The sequence below is a fragment of the Armigeres subalbatus genome, chromosome 1 (genome assembly GCF_024139115.2).
Source record: "Armigeres subalbatus isolate Guangzhou_Male chromosome 1, GZ_Asu_2, whole genome shotgun sequence".
NCBI lineage: Eukaryota > Metazoa > Arthropoda > Insecta > Diptera > Culicidae > Armigeres > Armigeres subalbatus.
The window spans coordinates 161,067,806-161,086,976 of NC_085139.1; the positions used below are offsets into that span (position 1 = coordinate 161,067,806).

At 41.4% G+C, this 19,171-nt stretch overlaps 1 protein-coding gene and 1 long non-coding RNA gene across 2 annotated transcripts; both read right to left on the minus strand.

Moving 5' to 3' along the window:
• Nucleotides 1–211: 211 nt before the first annotated feature.
• LOC134205432 (pyridoxal-dependent decarboxylase domain-containing protein 1) lies at nucleotides 212–4,629 on the minus strand. Its single transcript, XM_062680675.1, has 8 exons — nucleotides 4,400–4,629; nucleotides 3,504–4,337; nucleotides 3,166–3,441; nucleotides 2,213–2,281; nucleotides 1,498–2,153; nucleotides 1,122–1,436; nucleotides 733–933; nucleotides 212–340 (listed from the first exon to the last, which is right to left on the minus strand). The coding sequence occupies exons 1-8, from the start codon at nucleotides 4,484–4,486 to the stop codon at nucleotides 337–339; spliced, it is 2,442 nt and encodes an 813-aa protein (XP_062536659.1). The 5' UTR covers nucleotides 4,487–4,629; the 3' UTR covers nucleotides 212–336.
• A 355-nt stretch (nucleotides 4,630–4,984) lies between these two features.
• LOC134207987 (uncharacterized) lies at nucleotides 4,985–17,751 on the minus strand. The gene is made up of 4 exons (XR_009978454.1): nucleotides 17,285–17,751; nucleotides 16,885–17,226; nucleotides 16,408–16,515; nucleotides 4,985–5,382 (listed from the first exon to the last, which is right to left on the minus strand). It is a non-coding gene; the product is annotated as an uncharacterized LOC134207987 (long non-coding RNA).
• Nucleotides 17,752–19,171: the final 1,420 nt, after the last annotated feature.

Below are 19,171 nucleotides of genomic sequence, written 5' to 3' on the forward strand. Positions count from 1 at the left end.
CAATGACCGATCGTGATTATATTCAATAGTGATCAACTAGGGTTGCCCGTCGAATGCAACGCAAAAATCGTTCAAGAACACACATACACACGTACTGACAGACATTTGTTCAGTTGAACGAGTTGAGTTGATTGTTATATAACACCATGGGGCTCCGAGACTTCTATAAAAAGATCGATTTCGGAGTGAAATGATAGCCTTTCGGTACAACTTTTTTGTACAAGAAAAGCAAAACATTCAAGCACGGGGAAGGTAATATATTGGACAAGTGTTAGTACTCACCCAAATTAGAACCTGGGAACGTCGCCTTCCGTTTCTTTCCATTTCTGTTCCTTGTCATCTAGAATAAATAAAGCAAGCGTTTAATATTTGTGCAAAATAAAATTTATTTAACGCTTCCGAAGGGCTACAAGTACAATGTCATCTCTGTTATACTATTATAATAGGTAATAAATAAGTTGACATGTTTTTATTGCGCTGATCCGTGCACCGGGCATGAGCCACTTCAAAACACTCCTGTTTTATATTGTTTAACCCTATCAGCTATTTTATGTAGTACAAGATCACTTGAACGGTTTTGCTCTAACTTAATCTATCACTTTCAAAGAAGGTAATGACTTTGGTAAAAATAATGCATAATATGGGTGTTATGTAAATGTATGCTGGTTCAGCATTAAAGTACCTTAACGTTTTAAAAACACATTCGAAAATCGTTAACAATTGATTACTTACGCAGGGGCCACTTCCGGCTGTCCGTTGTGCTGCTGAGAGGTTTGCTTATCAACAGTGACGCTCGACTGCTGACTGCTGGAGCTTGCGTTTCTGGAATGTAGACTCGTACCGTCGGCACTGATCGGCGTTTGTACAAGAGGGGTGGGAGGATTCTTATTTCCCTTCAACTGATTCGCTTTCGCGGACATTTGCATATGGTACCTGCCGAAAGATATTGAAATTGTAAGCATATGGCATTGAAGGTTCAACCATAAATAGGACCGCCCAAAACAAAACAATAAATAACCTAATTAAAAAAAAATCTGCTCTGAACGGAGACGAGCCAGCCTCGGGCTGCAAGTCTCTTAAATAAAGACAAAAAAAAATCTGCCCTGAAAAAATAATCTCACTTGTAAATGTTTTCCGTGCTTTCAACGACCCCTTGAGTCAGGTTGAGGCTCCTTCCCTTGACGCCGCTTTCTTTTGCGGGTGGAGACCACCAATTTACGACTCGGCCAACCAGTGGGACTTGCCGCAAGATCCCATCCTGCCATAGTTTTTCTTCGGCTTCGCGCTGAAGATCGGTTTCAGCGGCTTCGATGCCCTTCTTCAAAATCTCCGTCATGGTGTCGAGAATTTTGGAGTTCTCTTGAATCTTAAGACCGGTTTGGATGACTAGGTCGAGCAGTTCCTCCACATCTGTTTCGTTCGTGACCATTCCAAACCTGGAAAGTAAAAATTGAATTACTGGAAGTGCTTTCAGATATTGCCATGGTACAAGCTTACCTCACACAAATAAGCCCATCACTACCTTCGCCAAGAGAAAATGCACCATCGTGAGCCTTAAGCATATCCACCAGCGCCGTGTTCAAACGATTGAGCTCAGTTTTCGCTTGGTCAGTTAGCAGAGTTTCCCAACCTTCCGGAACGTAATGTACGCTGCCAAGACCAGCCCAATCGTTCAGTTCGATCAGTCGCAGCACCGGGCTTTCCTCTACGAGTTTGTTGAATCGACTCTTGTGTTTGACGGTTGCCATCAGAATCTCAATCTGTGCATCGATAAACTGTGCAACGTTTTCGATCACTTCGGTCAATGGAAGCAGCTCTCCATATCCAGGAGCAAACGGTGAATATCGAATGCACGTTCCGTAGACTGGATGGTTGATGATTTCCAAATTCAGTTGTGAGCAGTCGCGAAGCAAAATCTGACCAAGCCACCCGTTCAACCGGTCGTAGTATGAGGCATTGGATATTTTCTCAATCGATTTGCTGACGGGATCAACGGCGGTGACTTTTGTTACTCCTTCGATTTTCGGAGGATCGTCGGTATTGGTGCCGCTGTGAGGAGCACCCGTTGGGGCATCGAGGACGTTCACCTCCCGCTCGCCACTGCTTCCATCGAACTGAAACACTACAACGGGGACGGCTGTCTCGAATAAGATCTGCAAAATTTAGATATTTTATAATTGTTCGTTTATTTGAGAACCATTGTTGGTATTACACAATAGTTGATCGGATTGCTTAACAATGCTCGGAACGATTTTCCTGCCTCCTGTCTGGGTGCTTTGCTCTGTTGGATGGAAAAATTATAGAAATTACGTTAACAAAAATATTGGAAAATAAAAGCAAGTTTTGAAACAAGAATATGAGTTATTCCTTTGATGGGAGCAGACGTTTGACTGGTATTTTTTTTATTTATGTGAATCAGGACCAGTACTATCGTACTGGTCCTGATTCACATAAATCGAAGCAGAGACAATTATCGAAGCAGAGGCAATACTTTGATATTGATACGCTTTCATGAAAAAAAAAAATCCATGAAGACTTTGCGAATTCCTCCCATTGTTTTTTTTTATGAGAGCGGGAGAGAGTTAAATGTAAATATTGCGTGACTTCTCCCAATAAAAATGAAAATCTCAGCTACTGATCAGAACTGGTAGAAACTAAAGACACTATATACAAAGACGCGAAATCTGATCCGTGAGCAAATGATTCGACAGGCAACCCTGAATGCGCAACACTGCTTATATTGCATAAAGTTTTCAAATTGGTGTAAGTGATTTTCCCAATTTCAAAAAAATGATTAGTAACGCTTATACCCACGCAAATCAGATAGCAAATACAATATAAACAAGTTGAGAGTCATTTTCTACCATTTGTAGGGGTTTATTAAGCTACATTGATCCAAAAATATTACAACAATAATTTAAACATGTTTATTTGCGGAAGTTAAATTAGCCCTTACCAAATGTACTGCGTGATTTTTTGGAATGACAGGTCTTCTGCTCGATTGGAATAGCACTGACAGTAAATTTGGAATTCCAATTGGAACATTTCCCGTCTTTGTTTATAGTGTCTTTAGTAGAAACCGTCTACATCCGCATAAAAATTAACCGATTTTTAGGAAAGTGAGTCCTCTGTTAGAAAAAAATACCTTAAGAACTCAAGACTTACCAAAATTCTAATCCCTTCAATTCTACTTAGAACTTCGTAAATATGTCGGCATGAATCAAAAGCCATGAAGATGCGCTCACTAATTGAATCAGCCCCCATCGTTTGCATTACTGTCCAAAGTCCAATGGCAGTTAGCCTATTGGAAAGAATAGGATCCACATCAAACAACGTAAGCAGAGTAACCGGGACCTGTCTGTGCATCAACACGCACGGAACACCCGTTATGCCCAGCCAGTTTCCAATATTCAACGTCATCGAATCGGGTATTGCTTTGATCTGAAATATGTTCAAAATAGAATTACATCGCCATAATAAGAACTAAAAATAAATCATTTTACCCCAGTCAGTGTTCCCTTCGTCACGGCCAGCGCTGCCAAACAGTGTCCCTGGCAGTGCAGCCACATATTGTTTAGGCTGCAAACCTGTCGAATCACGGTCAAATTGTCCACCTCGCCGCAGATCGACGAACCGAGATCGGCAATCAGAAACAGCGGAATTTTACCTGCTTCAACATCTGCGGCTAGCATTTTCTGCAACTCGGAAGCATCCATCGTGCCACGCGCACCGAACAAGGTATTGCAAGGCACAACCCGGATATTCGACGGTGGAAGTCCCACATAGCGGCAGGTGTTCTGCAGAGCAAACAGTGAACTCGCTTCCGAGATGTAAAGTGTAGCGCCCTGCAGTTGTGTCAGACGATTTTCCATAGATTCCGGAAACCGAGTCGCTATGGCCAGCCTGACGGCGTGCAGAATGCATTCTGCGCTGTCCCGATAATAACTGGTGCTACAATCGATGTATCTAAACATGTGACTCAGCCAGCGATTGGTGTCCGTAACGACTTTGGAAACAATCCGACTGAGATGTTGCCTGTCCAGTGCCGAAAGGTAAGCACCAATAGAGTGGCTGACCGAGGCCAGCTGCGAAGAGTCGTCAAGCGGAGGAAGCACAAAATCCGTCTCTTCGTCAATGTCAAGCTGGGATATGAGCGTCTCCAGGGAAGTGAGGACTTCCGCTGAAGGTTTTTTGTCCGGTTGTAAAAATCCGGGACTTAGCGGCATTTGCTGAAACATCGTATTCTGCTGATGTTGCTCCAGGGCCACTTTGACGTACTCAAGGCGATTCAGCACCTGCGAAGATTGAGTTTCCAGTTCGGCCAAACTTGATCGGACCTACGTCGGAGGAAAACAAGTCATTCAAGCACAAAAAAAAATCGATGACCCTAGCAACTTACGTTCGAGGCAGGAATTTCATCTGGCTGAGCTTCCCTCATTGCGTTCAAACTTTGAGGAGCACCTGATTCACTTGGCGTTTCGGCCATTTCCGTAAATTAAGTAAAATTTGTGCTTTCGAATGGAAAATATTATCGCACTTTTCACGATCGAGAAATTTTTCTTCCGAAAACTCGCAGCAGAACACAAAATTTTGCCGTTTGTTATGTGGCAATCGTCTGACAGGTCTGACACATCACACTCCTTCGCGAGCTTGCGAGCAAGTCAAACTTTGCGATGGTAGACTTCGGCGCCGATAATAAATAAATGAATTTTCTTTTTGTTTGCCATACACAGCAAAAAAAGTTGTTGAATATTACATCGAAATCGCTGCAACCCATCGAATCCATCGATTGCTGAATATTACACTGTGCGACGTACTCGAGAGCTTGCTGTGTAATGGACAGTAGCGATGTAATTTATTAGATGTAATCAATAAAATTATGTAATCCAAACGATGTAAATGAATCAGATGTAAAACCGGTCAGAATGTTAATTTCGGTAAGGCGGAAATTCGGGTTCTGAAATGTTTTTATTGAATTTGCATCTAAATATTATTTTATTGCTCTTATTTTGTATATTCTATTACAGCAATTTGTATAAAGAAAATTATTTTTATGGTCAGAAATCGGGGTTTTTCTACTGCAGAAGCGGTGTTGTGAAATTGAACAAATTAATAAATAATTGATTTCACTGTGGATGAGCATTATTCACACCGAGGGTGATTGTTCGTCGAATGGAAGCCCTCTCATCAAGATGCCCTCATTGTCCTGATCGGTCCATCCACAGCTCTTGTAATGGTCATAGCATACCTAGCGAGGGAAAGCGAGTCATCCTGGACATAAACTTCCGAGCCAGTGAAATGGCATGGCGAGAAATGAGCGGCATCTCATTCGAAATTCCCAGGATAGCGGCGAGGAAAAGTGTTCTTGGACGACGTCATACGCTGAAAATAGAAATACGCAATGATTAGCAATTATTGAATTCCAGAAGGCTCCCCGTCGAAAATTCAGAAGTATTCCACTAGGAATATTTTTGGGTTTCCGGAGGGAATCCTTTTGGTGTTTCAAAGAGAATCCTATCTAGATTCCAAAACGATTACTTTTGCGATTCCGACGGGAATCCTTTTGAGATCACTCCGTGAGTTCTTTTGGGATTCCGACGAGAATTCTTTTGGGATTTAGACAAAGAATTCTTTTTGAGAATCCGCAGAGAATCGTTTTTGAAATACTGAAGGAATTTTTTTAAGATTCCGATACTCGACGAGAATCCATTTGTGATCACGAAGGGAACCCTTTTGGGATCCGGACGGAAATCCTGTTGGGACCCCGATAGGAATACTATTGGGATTCCGATGAGAATCCTTTTAGGATCCCGACGTGAATCCTTTCTGGGATTTCGACGATATTCTGCTAGGAGTCCGATTGGAATTCGTTTAGGATTCCGACGGGTATTATTTGGAAATTCCTATGGAAATCCTTTTGGGAATCCGTTTGGGACTGCGACGGGCATCCGTTTGAGTTTTGATTCTAAAGGCAATCCTTTTGGGATTCTGATGGAAATCCGTTTGGAATTCCGACCGTAATCCTTGTGGGAATTTGACAAGAATCTTTTTGAAATTCCGAGATTTCCTTGAGATATCAACGGGAATTTTTGTTGAGATTCCTTTTGAGATTCTACGGATTTTTCTGGGATTATGATGCGAATCGTTTTGGGATTCTGACGGGAATCCTTCTGTAATTCCGACAGAAATCCTTTTCCAATTTCGACGGGAATCCTTTTGGGATTATAACTATCTCTTTGATACCAATGGGAATTCTTTTAGGATTCCGACGGGAATCCTATTAGTATTGTGAGTGGAATCCTTTTAGGATCTTGACGTGTATTCCTTGGGGACTCAAACGAGAATCCATTTGAGACTCCGAAGGGAACCCCTTTGAGATTTCGATAGGAATCCTTCTTGCATACCGACGGAAATCCTTCTAGTATTCCGACAGGAATGCTTTTAATCTTCCGGGGCACGCACCGTTGTAAAAACTACTACACCTTTCGAAAAGGCCCGCTTGTCGTTAATTAGAGGAATAAAGTGAGTCCCGGAGGGTTAACATTCCGACTGAATTGCTTTTGAGATTTCGACTGGAATCCTTCTAAGGTGCAGAAAAGATTCCGATGGTAATCTCTTTGAGAATTCTTCTGCGGTTGCTAAAGAAATATCCTTTTTAACCTTCCTAGTGCAATCAAAAAAGCGACACATTGTGCATTATAGCGGGTTCAAAATGACCCCAATATCAAGTCGCTCCAAAAAGTTCATTTTCGAATCAATTTTCAATCTTTTTGAGCCAAATTGAAGCTATGGATGTCGTTACGGACTGATTTTTGCTATTTGACCATTTTGATTCTCAGGAATCGGCTTTGAAGAAACATAGATTCTTAGGATAGTTTTTGGCGTGATTCCTTGCCTTTCGAAGGGTAATTTTGGAAATGGTCATTTTTCATCAATTTTTGTGGCAATAATCACAATACATAGAATGTAGCTACTGTCTATTTCCATGGGTCATCATAATTCCTGGTTATTCCACGGTCCGGTGTCCCTCCGGGAGTTCCGGAGAGTTCGTAAAAGTGGTCAGTTCATGAAACTCATCCAAAATAAAGCATTTTATTTTCAATTTTTTCTGTTCTCGTACTCTGATGTCTTCTCTATTCAGCTCGGACCCTAGTTCCACGTGGCCAACCACTCCACGGAGAATCCAAACATCATCCTCTACCTGATCGATCCACCTTGCTTACTGCGCACCTCGTCTTCTTGTGCCCGTCGGATCGTTGTCTAAACCCATTTTCACCAGATTACTATCCGACATTCTGGATACGTGCCCGGCTGGAGGCATTACTTCGGTATTATGGAGGGATTCGTTCGGGAATTTTGGAAAGATTTCTAGAAGGATTTCTTCAGGAATTCTGAAGGGATTTATTTTGTTTCTGGAGCAATTCCTTAGGAAATTCTAGATAAAATTAATCGAGAATTCAGGAGGGATTCATTAGGGAATTATAGAGGGATTCCTTCTGGAGATTTTTTTCTTTAGGGAATTCTGGAAAGATTCCTTTGGAGATTCTGGAGGGGTTTCATCGGCAATTATGAAGGATTTTTGGAGGGATTCTTTCGGGAGTTCTGGAGGTTTTTTTTGGGATTACTCAAGGAATTCATTCGGGTATTCTGGAAGGAATTATTCTGGAATTCAGGAGCGTTTTTTTGGGGAAGTCTGTAGAAAGTTCAGGAGGGGTTCATTCGGGAATACACGAGAAATTTTTTCGGGAATTCTGGAGGGATTCCTTTGTGCTTTCTGAAGGTTTTATCGGGAATTCTCAAGCGCTTCCTTCGGTAATTTTATATCGATTTCGATTCATTCTGGAGTTCTGTAAGAAAACTGTCGAGAATTCTCAAGGGAAATTAGGAGGGATTCATTAGGGAATCATGAAGGGATTCCTTAGGGAATTGGAGACTCTAGAGGAGAATTCTTCGGGAATTTAGGAGGATTTTTTTTTTCAAGAATTCCTTTGGGAATTCTCTATGGATTCCTTCGGGTATTTTGGAGGGACTCCTTCGAGAATCCACGGGGATTTTTTTCAGGAATTATGAAGGGATTTTTTTTTCAAGAATTCTGGGTTTCTTCGGAAATCATGGAGGGATTCCTTCGGGAATTTTGTAGTTTTTTCGGGAAGGAATTTTCAAGGGATTGCTTCGGGAGTTCCGGAGGGATTCCTTCGAGAATCCACACAGGATTTTTTTGGGAATCCTGAAGGTATTTTCCCAGAATGCTGGAGGGAATTCAGGAGGGATTCATTCGGGAATTATGGAGGGATTTATTAAAGAATTATGGAGGAGTTTCTTTGAAAATTCTGGATTTTTTAGGTAATTCTCAAAGGATTCCTTCGGTTATTCTTGAGCAATTTCTTCAGGAAGTCTCAAGAAATTGCTTTGGGAATTCTGGAAAGATTGCTTCGGGAACCCACTAGAAAAATTTTCTGGAATCGTAGAGGGATTCCTTCCGGAATTCTGGAGCGATTCATTTTGGAGTTCTGGAAGAACAATGTCGAGAATTCTCGAGGGAAATTAGAAGGGATTCATTCGGGAATCATGGAGGGATTCCTTAGGGAACTCTAGAGGAAAATTCTTCGGGAATTCTGGAGGATTTTTTTTCAAGAATTCCTTTGGTAATTCTATACGGATTCCTTCGAGAATTTTGGATGGACTCCTTCGAGAATCCACGGGGAATTAATTTTTCAGGAATTAGGAAGGGATTTTTTTCAAGAATTCTGGAAGGGTTCCTTCGGAAATCATGGACGGTTATCTCTGGCAACTCGGGATGGATTCCTTCGATGGATGGAAGGTGTCATGTGTCTTATCTACAAAAAGGGTGATGAGTAGTAGGAAAAATGAAGGGAGAAGGAAGAAGAAAGAAGGAAGAAGAAATAAGGAAGGTGGAAGAAGGAAGAAGAAAGAAGGATAAAGGAATAATGAAGAAGGAAGAAGCAGGAAGGAAGAAAAGAAGAAAGAAGAAATAAGGAAGACAGGAGAAAGAAGAAAGAAAACGGAAGAAAAAAGAAGGAAGAGGAAACATGAAACAAAGAAGAAGGTAAAATAAAGTAGGAAGAAAGAAGAAGGAAGAAGGTAAAAGGAAGAAGGAAGAAGGTGAAAGGAAGAAGGAAGAAGGAAGAAGAAAGAAGGAAGAAGGAAGAAAGAAGAAGGAAAAAGGAAGAAAGAAGAAGGAAAAAGGAAGAAAGAAGAAGGAAAAAGGAAGAAAGAATAAGGAAGGAGGAAGAAGGAAGAAGTAAGAAGGAAGAAAGGAGAAGTAAGAAGAAGGAAGAAAGAAGAAGAAAGAAGGAAGAAGGAAGAAAAAAGGAAGATGGAAAAAGGAAGAAGAAGGAAGGAAGAAGAAGGAAAAAAGAAGAAGGAAGACGGGAAAAAGAAGGAAGAGGGAAGAAGAAAGAAGGAAGAAAGAAGAAAAAAGAAAGAAAGAAGGAAAAAGGAAAAATAAAGAAGGAAAAAGGAAATAGAAAGAAGGAAAAAGGAAAAAAGAAAGAAAGAAAAAGGAAAAAGAAAAAAGGAAGAAGGAAGTAGGAAGGAAAAATGAAGAATGATGAAGAAAGAAGAAAGGAAGAAGGGAGAAGGAAGAAGGAAGAAGAAAGAAGAAAGAAAGAAAAAGGAAAAAGAAAGAAGGAAGAAAGAAGGAAGAAAAAACAAGAAAGAAGGAGAAATAAGGAAGAAGGAAGAAATAAGAAGAAAGAAGGGAGAAGGAAGAAGGGGTAAGGTGAAGAAAGAACTTCTCATTTTTCACTTTTTGCTAATTCGGCCTAATACGGCCTGGAGTACAATTAAGCAGCAATTAACGACGCAATAGCAGGTATGTGGGGCGAAGTCTACGGAACAATTGATTCGTCGAAGAGTGCAGAGAGATTGTAGAGAAGGACATAACACGGGCGATCGTGCTGCAGCAAGAAACCCAGCAGAACATGGAACGCTATGGACTGAAACGAAAACATGGTGTTGAACTTAGTCTGTAGATTAAAAAAACACCTTAATAAAGACTAAAAAAAAAAACGAAAACAGCAGACCCGCGTTTTCAGCAGAAAACACCCGTCTGGAAGAAGTAGAGTGCGAGGTGTTGGAACAGCTGTGCCTTTCTCTTTAAAACCCTTTTGTTACCGACAGGGTACCCGGATACCTTTTTCGTTTTCAAGTGAAATTTTTTTGGGGTTCTAAACATCGCAGGAAATTGAAACTCCGTGACATCTTCAAACTCTGCAAAATTAAGATTTGGGTGGTACGAAAATGAAAATCCAGTAAGGGGGTGCTTGGGGAGGGGCTTCTGAATATTTTTAACCCGGAACGTACCGACAGGGTACCCGGGTACACACGTTTTGGTATGACCATAACTTCGTCAGTTTTCAACCGATTTGGACGATTCCGTTTGCTATGGATTAAGAAATTCATCCTCTATCCGATCCATGTCACATAGGACCAATCCGGATTACCTGGTTACCGGAGTTCCGGATTTGCTAAACCATGTCTCAAAAGTGGAGAAGTTGATCTTATAGAATCCAAATGATGATGTTTTGTATTCTGAGTTACCAGTTTCGCAGAAAATTCGAGGATTATGATTTCCCAATGTATTAGGACCACGTGATTATATAGACTCGGAATGGACTTCCCGGAATAGGTTCCCGTGGGCCCTATAGTGGCCGCAAATTCATTCCTGGCAATATGGGTATCAAAATTCTTGAAATTGTTTCGGGAACGTGTTATTCATATAGTTGAAACCGTAGGATGGATATAAACCGGAACGGTCATTCTGGAACAGGTTCCCGGAGGGCCCGTAGCGGCCAAAAACTCATTTAGAATAAACCATAGCAATATGGGTATCAACATTCTTGGAATTAATCCGGAAACATGTTTTCCATGTAGTTGAGACCATAGGATGGATATCAACCGGAACGGTCATTCTGGAATAGGTTCCCCGAGGGTCCGTAGGGGCCAAACACTCATTTAGAATAAACCCTGGCAATATGGGTATCAAAATTTTTGGAATCGTTCCGGAAACATGTTTTCCATGTACTTGAGACCATAGATTGGATATGACCTGGAACGGTCCTTCTGGAACAGGTTCCCGGAGGGCCTAAAGTGACCATTAATTCATTTGGTAGAAACCCTGGCAATATGGGTATCAATATTCTTGGAATTGTTCCGGAAACATGTTTTCCATGTAGTTGAGACCATAGGATGGATATAAACCGGAATGGTCATTCTGGAACAGGTTCCCGGAGGGCCTAAAGTGACCATAAATTCATTTGGGAGAATCCCTGGCAATATGGGTATCAAAATTCTTGGAATTGTCCCGGAAACATGTTTTTCATGTAGTTGATACCATAGGATGGATATCAACCGGAACGGTCATTCTAGAACAAGTTCCCGGAAGGCCAGTAGTGGCAAAAAACTAATTTAGAATAAACCCTGGCAATATTAGTATCGAAATTCTTGGAATTTTTCCGGAAACATGTTTTTCATGTAGTTGAGACCATAGAATGGATATCAACCGGAACGGTCATTCTGGAACAAGTTCCCGGAAGGCCAGTAGGGGCCAAAAACTCATTTAGAATAAACCCTGGCAATATGGGTATCAAAATTCTTGGAATTGTTCCGGAAACATGTTATTCATGTAGTTGAGACCATAGGATGAATATCAACCGGAATGGTCATTCTTGAACAGTTTCTCGGAGGCCTAAAGTGACCATAAATTCATTTAGAATAAACCCTGGCAATATAATAACGTGACAAAAGCGGGACGTGATAAAATCGGGTCGAAAATGTGATAAAGTTGGAAGTAGATAAAATCGGGGAGTGACAAAATCGGGTCAACACTGTGTAACTTTTCACTTCTCTCTTCTCATTTCTCTCATTTCACTTTTCACTTTTTACTTTCCACTTCTCACTGTTCACTTCTCACTATTCACTCCTCACTTCTCACTGTTCACTTCTCACTATTCACTCCTCACTTCTAATTCGACCCAAGAACCATTCGGCCTAACAGCCATTCAGCCTGATGACCCAACATCGGTCCCATCTTTTTGGAAAAACATGTTTCCGAAAATATTCCAAGAATTTTGATGCCAGGGTGTCTTCTAAATGAGATTGTGGCCACTTTGAGCCCCACGGGAACCTGTTCCAGGATGACCGGTCCGTTGTTAAACCATCCAATGGTCCAATTACTTATCAGATCATGCTTCCGAAACAATTTCGTGAATTTTGATACCCATATTGCCAGGTTTTCTTCAGAATAAGTTTGTGGCCACTTTAGGCCCCACGGGAACCTATTCTAGGATGACCGGTCCGTTGTCAAACCATCCTATGGTCCAATTACTTATCGGATCATGCTTCCGATATAATTTCATGAACTTTGATACCCATATTGCCAGGTTTTCTTCAGAATAAGTTTGTGGCCACTTTAGACCCGCCGGGAATTTGTTTCCGGAACAACCGTTCCGGGATTAATTCATAAGATGGTCCTGTAACGTAGTTAAGTTAAGTTAAATTTCCAACGAAGTTTATTAGTCATGACGCAAGAAATCTTCATTTGGTTGAATATATATCTTCAATTTACACATACTTTGGGACTTGGCCCATTTAATCCGGAATTCCGGTTACCAGGTAATCCGAATCGGTTCTCTGTAACATGTATCGAATAGCGGGTAAGTTCCTGCATCCGTAGCAACCAAAATCGTCAAAATCGGTGAAAAACTGACAATGTTATGATCATTTTAAGTCCGTGGGTACCCGGGTCCCTGTCGGTAACGTAAGGGTGTTTTTTTTTGTCGGTAACAAAAGGGTTAAACACGCAAGTACTATCAGGAACTCTACGCATCCCGCAAAGGCTTCTTGTCGTGAGCCGAGGTGGGCAGAGATAAGGATGGGAGCATCTTGGCGGACGAACATATGGTGAAGTTATCGAAAGGTGGAAGCAGCACTACGAGAAACACCTGAATGGCGGTGAGAGAACAGGCAGAGAAGGTCAAGGCAGCGGAGGAGACAACTACGTCAGTTCAACAGACGAAGCCAATCAGCCCCCACCGTTGGGAAAGTTAACGATCCAACAGCTAAAAACCAATTGAGCAGCTGGTAAGTTTAGTATCGGAGTCGAACTCATCAGGATGGGTCTGGAAAAGCTGGCCACTTGTCTGCACAAACTGATAGTCAGAATCTGGGAAACTGAACAGCTACCGGAGAATTGGAAGGAATCATATGCACCATCTACCAGAAAAACGACAAGTTGGATTGTAACAACTTTCGAGCGATACCCATCCTTAATGCCGCCTACAAAGTGATTTCCCAGATCGTCTTCCGTCTTCTGTCACCAATAGTGAATGAGTTCATGGAAAGTTATCAAGCCCTTCGTTGAAGGGCGCTCGATAACGGACCAGATCTTTACTGTACTGCAAATCCTCCGAAAATACCGTGAATATCGGGTCGCAACACTTTTGTCGCAACACTGCACGTCACCATCCACGCAGTCTGTGGAGGGTCCACAAATCGTCCTCCACCTGATCGATCCACCTTGCCCACTGTGCACCTCGCCTTCTTGTTACCGTCGGATCGTTATCGTGAACCATTTTCACCGGATTACTGTCTGACATTCTGGTTACGTGCCCGGCTCACCGCAGTCGCGGTGTGAACGATTGATGGTTCTCCCAACAACTGATGCAACTCGTGGTTGATTCGCCTCCTCCACGTACCGTCCGCCATCTGCACCCCACCATAGATTGTACGCAGCACTTTCCTTTCGAAAACTCCTAGTGCACGTTGGTCCTCCACGAGCAGGTCTCATGTATCAGGTCCCAACGCACCATCCATTTATCGATTTCAAGGTGACATACGACCGCGTAGAGCTATGGAAAATTATGGACGAAAACAGCTTCCCTGGGAAGCTTACCAGACTGAAGGCAACGGTGGATGATGTGCAAAACTGTGTGAAGATTTTGGGCCAACACTTCAGTTCGCTCGAATCACGCCGGGGAATAAGCAAGGTGATGGACTTTCATGGCTGTTGTTCAATATTGCGCTAGAAGATGTCATGCGGAGAGCCAGGTGTAACAGCAGAGGTAAAATTTTCAACAGACCAATCAATATATTTGTTTCGAGGATAATGTGGACATTGTCGGACGAACATTTGCAACAGAATTAGTTATTGACTGAATACTAAATGATAATGAAACGATAAGTTCAATCCCTGGGCGGAACTGTGCACCCGCCTGAAACGTGAAGCCACAAAATTTGGACTGTTGGTGAACGTATCGAATACAAAGTACATGCTAGTGGGCGGAACCAAGCGCGACAGAGCCCGCCTGGGAAGCAGTCGTCGATGAATTCGTCTACCTTGAATCCTTGCTAACGGCTGATAATAATGTTAGTCGTGAAATACGAAGGCGCATCATTTGTTGGCAAGACGGGCCTATTACGGGCTCTAGAAGAAACTTCGGTCAAAAAAGATTGACGCCCGTATCAAATGTACATTGTATGGAACGCTCATAAGAACGGTAGTCCCCTGCGCAAATGAAGCTTGGTCCATGCTCGAGAAAGACTTGCAAGCACTCGAGTATTCGAGAGACGGTTGCTTATGACCATCTTTAACGGTGTGCAAGAGGACAAAGTGTGGCGACGAGGGATGAATCAAGAGCTCGCCAAACTCTACAGCACACCCAGTATCCTGAGGCTAGTTAATGCTGGAATGGTAGGATGGGCAGGGTATGTTGCAAGAATGCAACCCTGCAAATATGGTGTTCGCTCACGACCCCCAAGTACAAGAATGCGTGGAGCGCAGCAAGCGAGGTTGTCTTACCAGGTACAGAACGACTTGGCGAGCGTGGGGCGTAACCGAGGATGGATAGATGTGGCCTCGAAATTTGGCATCAAATTTTCTGTTTAGATGTCGACTAAATAAATGAATTGAATATTAATCTAAATTAAATGTTAATGTTACAAGGTTAAAATACTTATTTCCATTTACTTCCGCTATATTCCGAATATAGCGGAAGTAAATGGAAGTTTAAAGTATTTTAACCTTGTAACATATTTTCCCCTGAGACGCTCAATATTAATTATTTCATAATGTTAATGTGTTGTGTTTTATAGTAATAACATTAGCAATAGTCTTTCGAGAAATATCAAGTCATGTCCCCGTGCGTCTACTTTTTAGTTATGAGGTTCACTCTGTCTCAAGACTCACTTTACTTTATTCAATTAGTGTTAAACTGGTTCAATATTGATTTCTTCTGTTTGATTATGATTGGTACATGGCACATGATCACACTAGTACCTGTTTAAGAAGCTAAATATTATCTGCTAGTCTGTTATGGTTCTGACCTTCAGTAAATATGACGAAGCGGTGGAATTGTCTAGACATAAGTGCTGTCCAATGAGAGCTTGAAGTAGCTCGAAGTTTCTCCCTGTCCTGCTCATGCCCATTTGTTGACAAAAAAGAATGAGCAGGACGGGAACAACTTCGAGCTACTTCGAGCTGCTCATTGGACAGCACTATAGAGGATACCCATTTGTGCTTATTCTGCGTCTCGCATGACTCGAGAATTGTCGATTTCGACACGTCTCACGTGAGACGACCGTGTAATTTAAATGGGAGGTATCGACTTCATTCGAAACACCCCACCTCATACGAGACGCAGAATAAGCACAATTGCAACCCAATATCTTGTTTTTTTTAGTATTTGGTTAGTTTCGGTGCTAAAAACAAGCTATTTAGATTTAATGATGCCGAGCAAATACACGTTGGAAAAAGGGGTGCTGCACAAATCGTCCATCTCCCTATATTAAACTTTAAAAAAATAAAGGTTCTGTTGGGAAACATGTTCCTTCGAATGCCAATTATATTTCATGCGGAAGCGTAGAAGCATACTGATGAAGCTCCAATTCTGTAACCAACAAACATGTTGAATAAGTTCAATACTAGCTCTACCACAGATTAATTGCTCTTCGGTGTATTATAGTGGACATCGAATATGGAACGTTTCGGATAACAACACTCATCTTCGCAACCACTCCAAGACGAACCAACAGATGTATATATGATACTTTTAATATAATAAGTTGACTTAAATCCCTGTACTATTTTACTCCCCGGAGGCTTGTCGCCCTTTTCCTCTGCGGAGATGAACCAAAAAAATCTCCCAAATAAAGTTAATAATAACTCTTTGGTATAGAACATCTGCTGGTTTCCCCCAAAAATAAAATATTCCCGAAGCTCTATTAAATCCTATTTAGATTTACGCCATTTATGATAATAAATATTATGATGAAGAGTAATTTGAAGCCGATTTCCATACATTCTTCCTCATATTCACACGATAATTAATATGATAAATGGCGTAATCTGAATATGCTATAAACGTATCACTATTTAGCATTACTCACATCTTGTTTCGTTGCTCCAAATTTCTAAGCACACCCGACCCGATACTGAAATGGGCTTTATGGCAAAATAACTTCATCATGTCAGGATAGTTGTACAAGCGGGATAGCCTGAAACATTGGAAAATAAATTTAGTAATTTCCCGAAACAAACTAGTAATTACGTATCCGAAAAGCGGAAACTTGTTTTATTATTGGCAAAGGGGCATCCACAAGATACGTCACGCTTTAAGGGGGAGGAGGAGTTCCGAGCAGCGTGATGATTCAAAGTGTGACGAAGGGGGAAGAGGGGTTGAAAATCGCAGATTTTTGCGTGACGTACTTTGTGGTTCTTCCCCAAGACATTTTCGATGATGTTATGGTCACAAGATTGTTTAATTATCTAAGTAAAAGTAGCCTTATATCAATAATAGGATAGGGCTTGCTAAAGGCACTGTTTGGTTTATGTATGAATATGTTTTAGAACTTATATTTACATACTTTATGCCGGCCACATAGACCGATGATTGGGTTAAGACGAGCTCGGTGGTATTGTTGCTACCGCTTTTGCCGTCGTGAGTTCAACCCCAGACTCGTCGCTTTCCTATTTCCATGCCACATAGCCTAAATATTGGGAGCAGGTCTTGGTAATGGGCGCACAGAAGTCGGACACTTTCACCGAGAATTGGTCTCTTTTCCACGATCCATTCAAGAAAATACGGCATCGCGGATAAGGTTTGGCTTCTCCGGTAATTTATCCGTATATCCAACCGTGAATTAGCTGATTCCAGACTGATCATTCTGAAAGTTCTCAGCCGTTTTGAAATACAGAACTCCATAATCCTGAAACAGAAATCGAACAAATTAATTATTAATTATTGCAAGGAAAATATATACCTACATCTTATACGGTTCTGGATGATGTGGACAATTACTAGGTATTTGATAAAGCTACAAATATTCAACTTCAAAATCTTGAAACAAACAAAAAGATGCCTAAAACCTAAACCTGCAAGTTCCATGAATTTTCACGAACTATTTCAAGATGGCACCTTGACAAACTGGAGCTGAGTTAGAGAAGTGCAGCCAGATTTAATATTGCGTTTTTATTCAACGCAATATTAAATAAAATGTGTGTAATAATAAACACGCATATTAGAATCAGATGGTTGCATACGTTTCGATGTAATAATATCATTGCCTGTATGTCTTTATTACACGAAAGTAACGTGATGTTAAATGGATTTCATTTTCCTGTGTAATTTCTAGGCGATGTAAATACACATACAATTGTTGTAATTTTGTATCTGTATTTTGTTGTTACATAGCCTTTTTTCCTACATCGGGCAAATTACGTCGATGTGTTTTACAATAATTTTTGCTGTGTATATTTATTTTTAAAGGCCTATTCATATTGGGCCCTCCTGCTTGCCCTGCTTGGGCCCTCCTTAGCCGTGCGGTAAGACGCGCGGCTACAAAGCAAGACCATGCTGAGGGTGGCTGGGTTCAATTCCCGGTGCCGGTCTAGGCAATTTTCGGATTGGAAATTGTCTCGACTTCCCTGGGCATAAAAGTATCATCGTGTTAGCCTCATGATATACGAATGCAAAAATGGTAACCTGGCTAAGAAACCTCTCAGTTAATAACTGTGGAAGTGCTTAATGAACACTAAGCTGCGAGGCGGCTCTGTCCCAGTGTGGGATGTAATGCCAATAAGAAGAAGAAGAAGATTCATATTGAACCGTTCATAAAAAAATCTACTCCGTCTATTTTTAGTCGTAACTAAAAATAAGGACCAGATAATTGACCAAACTATAATTAAATCTCACACCACCAGTACTAATAGTTTTCCTGATGGACGTAAAAGCGAAAACAGAGCCGTTTTCATTTTCACGAGACCAAACAAAAATGTAGGTAGAGGGCTCCCAGTCACGACTCTTGCATGAATCTTGCTGTTATTTTGCTTAAGCAAAATCTGTTTTTGCACTTTAAATACATCGGTGAACTGTTTCCCAACATCTGCAACTTTTATCTCTTTCATGTCTCTTATCATAGAAAAAAAACGTCATGCACTGGAAGAATTAGAATATATTTGATTTGTAAAATAAATACTGTATTATATCTTTTTATATTTATATATCTTTTTTTTCAATTTTTTGGTAGCAAGTTTAAAATGAAAAATACTATGGCGGCATTCTAGCGATCCATTCACCCGTTTCCGGTTCAAGCCTCTGCGTGTAAAAGCTTCCAGTCCCAGCTTCCAGCCTGTTTGTTTACATGCCGAATGCGGATGTGTTGGTGATTGGTCAGACGCGCTTTTCTTTTTAGCGGCTCTGACACACGCACACTGCCGTGCACCATCAGCAGGTGCTTGACGTTTTGTTTTTAGAACAGCTTTGTCACATGGGTGGGGGTGGTAAAAGCTTTACATGGGATGGAAATATAAGCTCGAGCAAGCGGATATGGTGATGAGGAGGTGAAAGTGTTTCTCATGTTTTGGCATTAATTAACGTTATTACAGTTATCTCTAGTTTATTCAATTATTTCGACATTGCTAAGGGCGAAAGTCGCAAACGAAAAGATACGGATTTCAGAAAAATTAGGGCCATTTCCCGGAATTTCCCACTTCCAATTGACGGCTGGGACCGGAGCTTTACCAATTTCCAGTGGTAGTTAGCAGAGAGCGGTTGTTACGACTACGCGGATTTCGTGATTTTCGCGGATTTGGCGTGGATTTACATATCGATTTTAAGACTTCGCGCGGGTTTGGCGCGGATCTAGTTCTAGG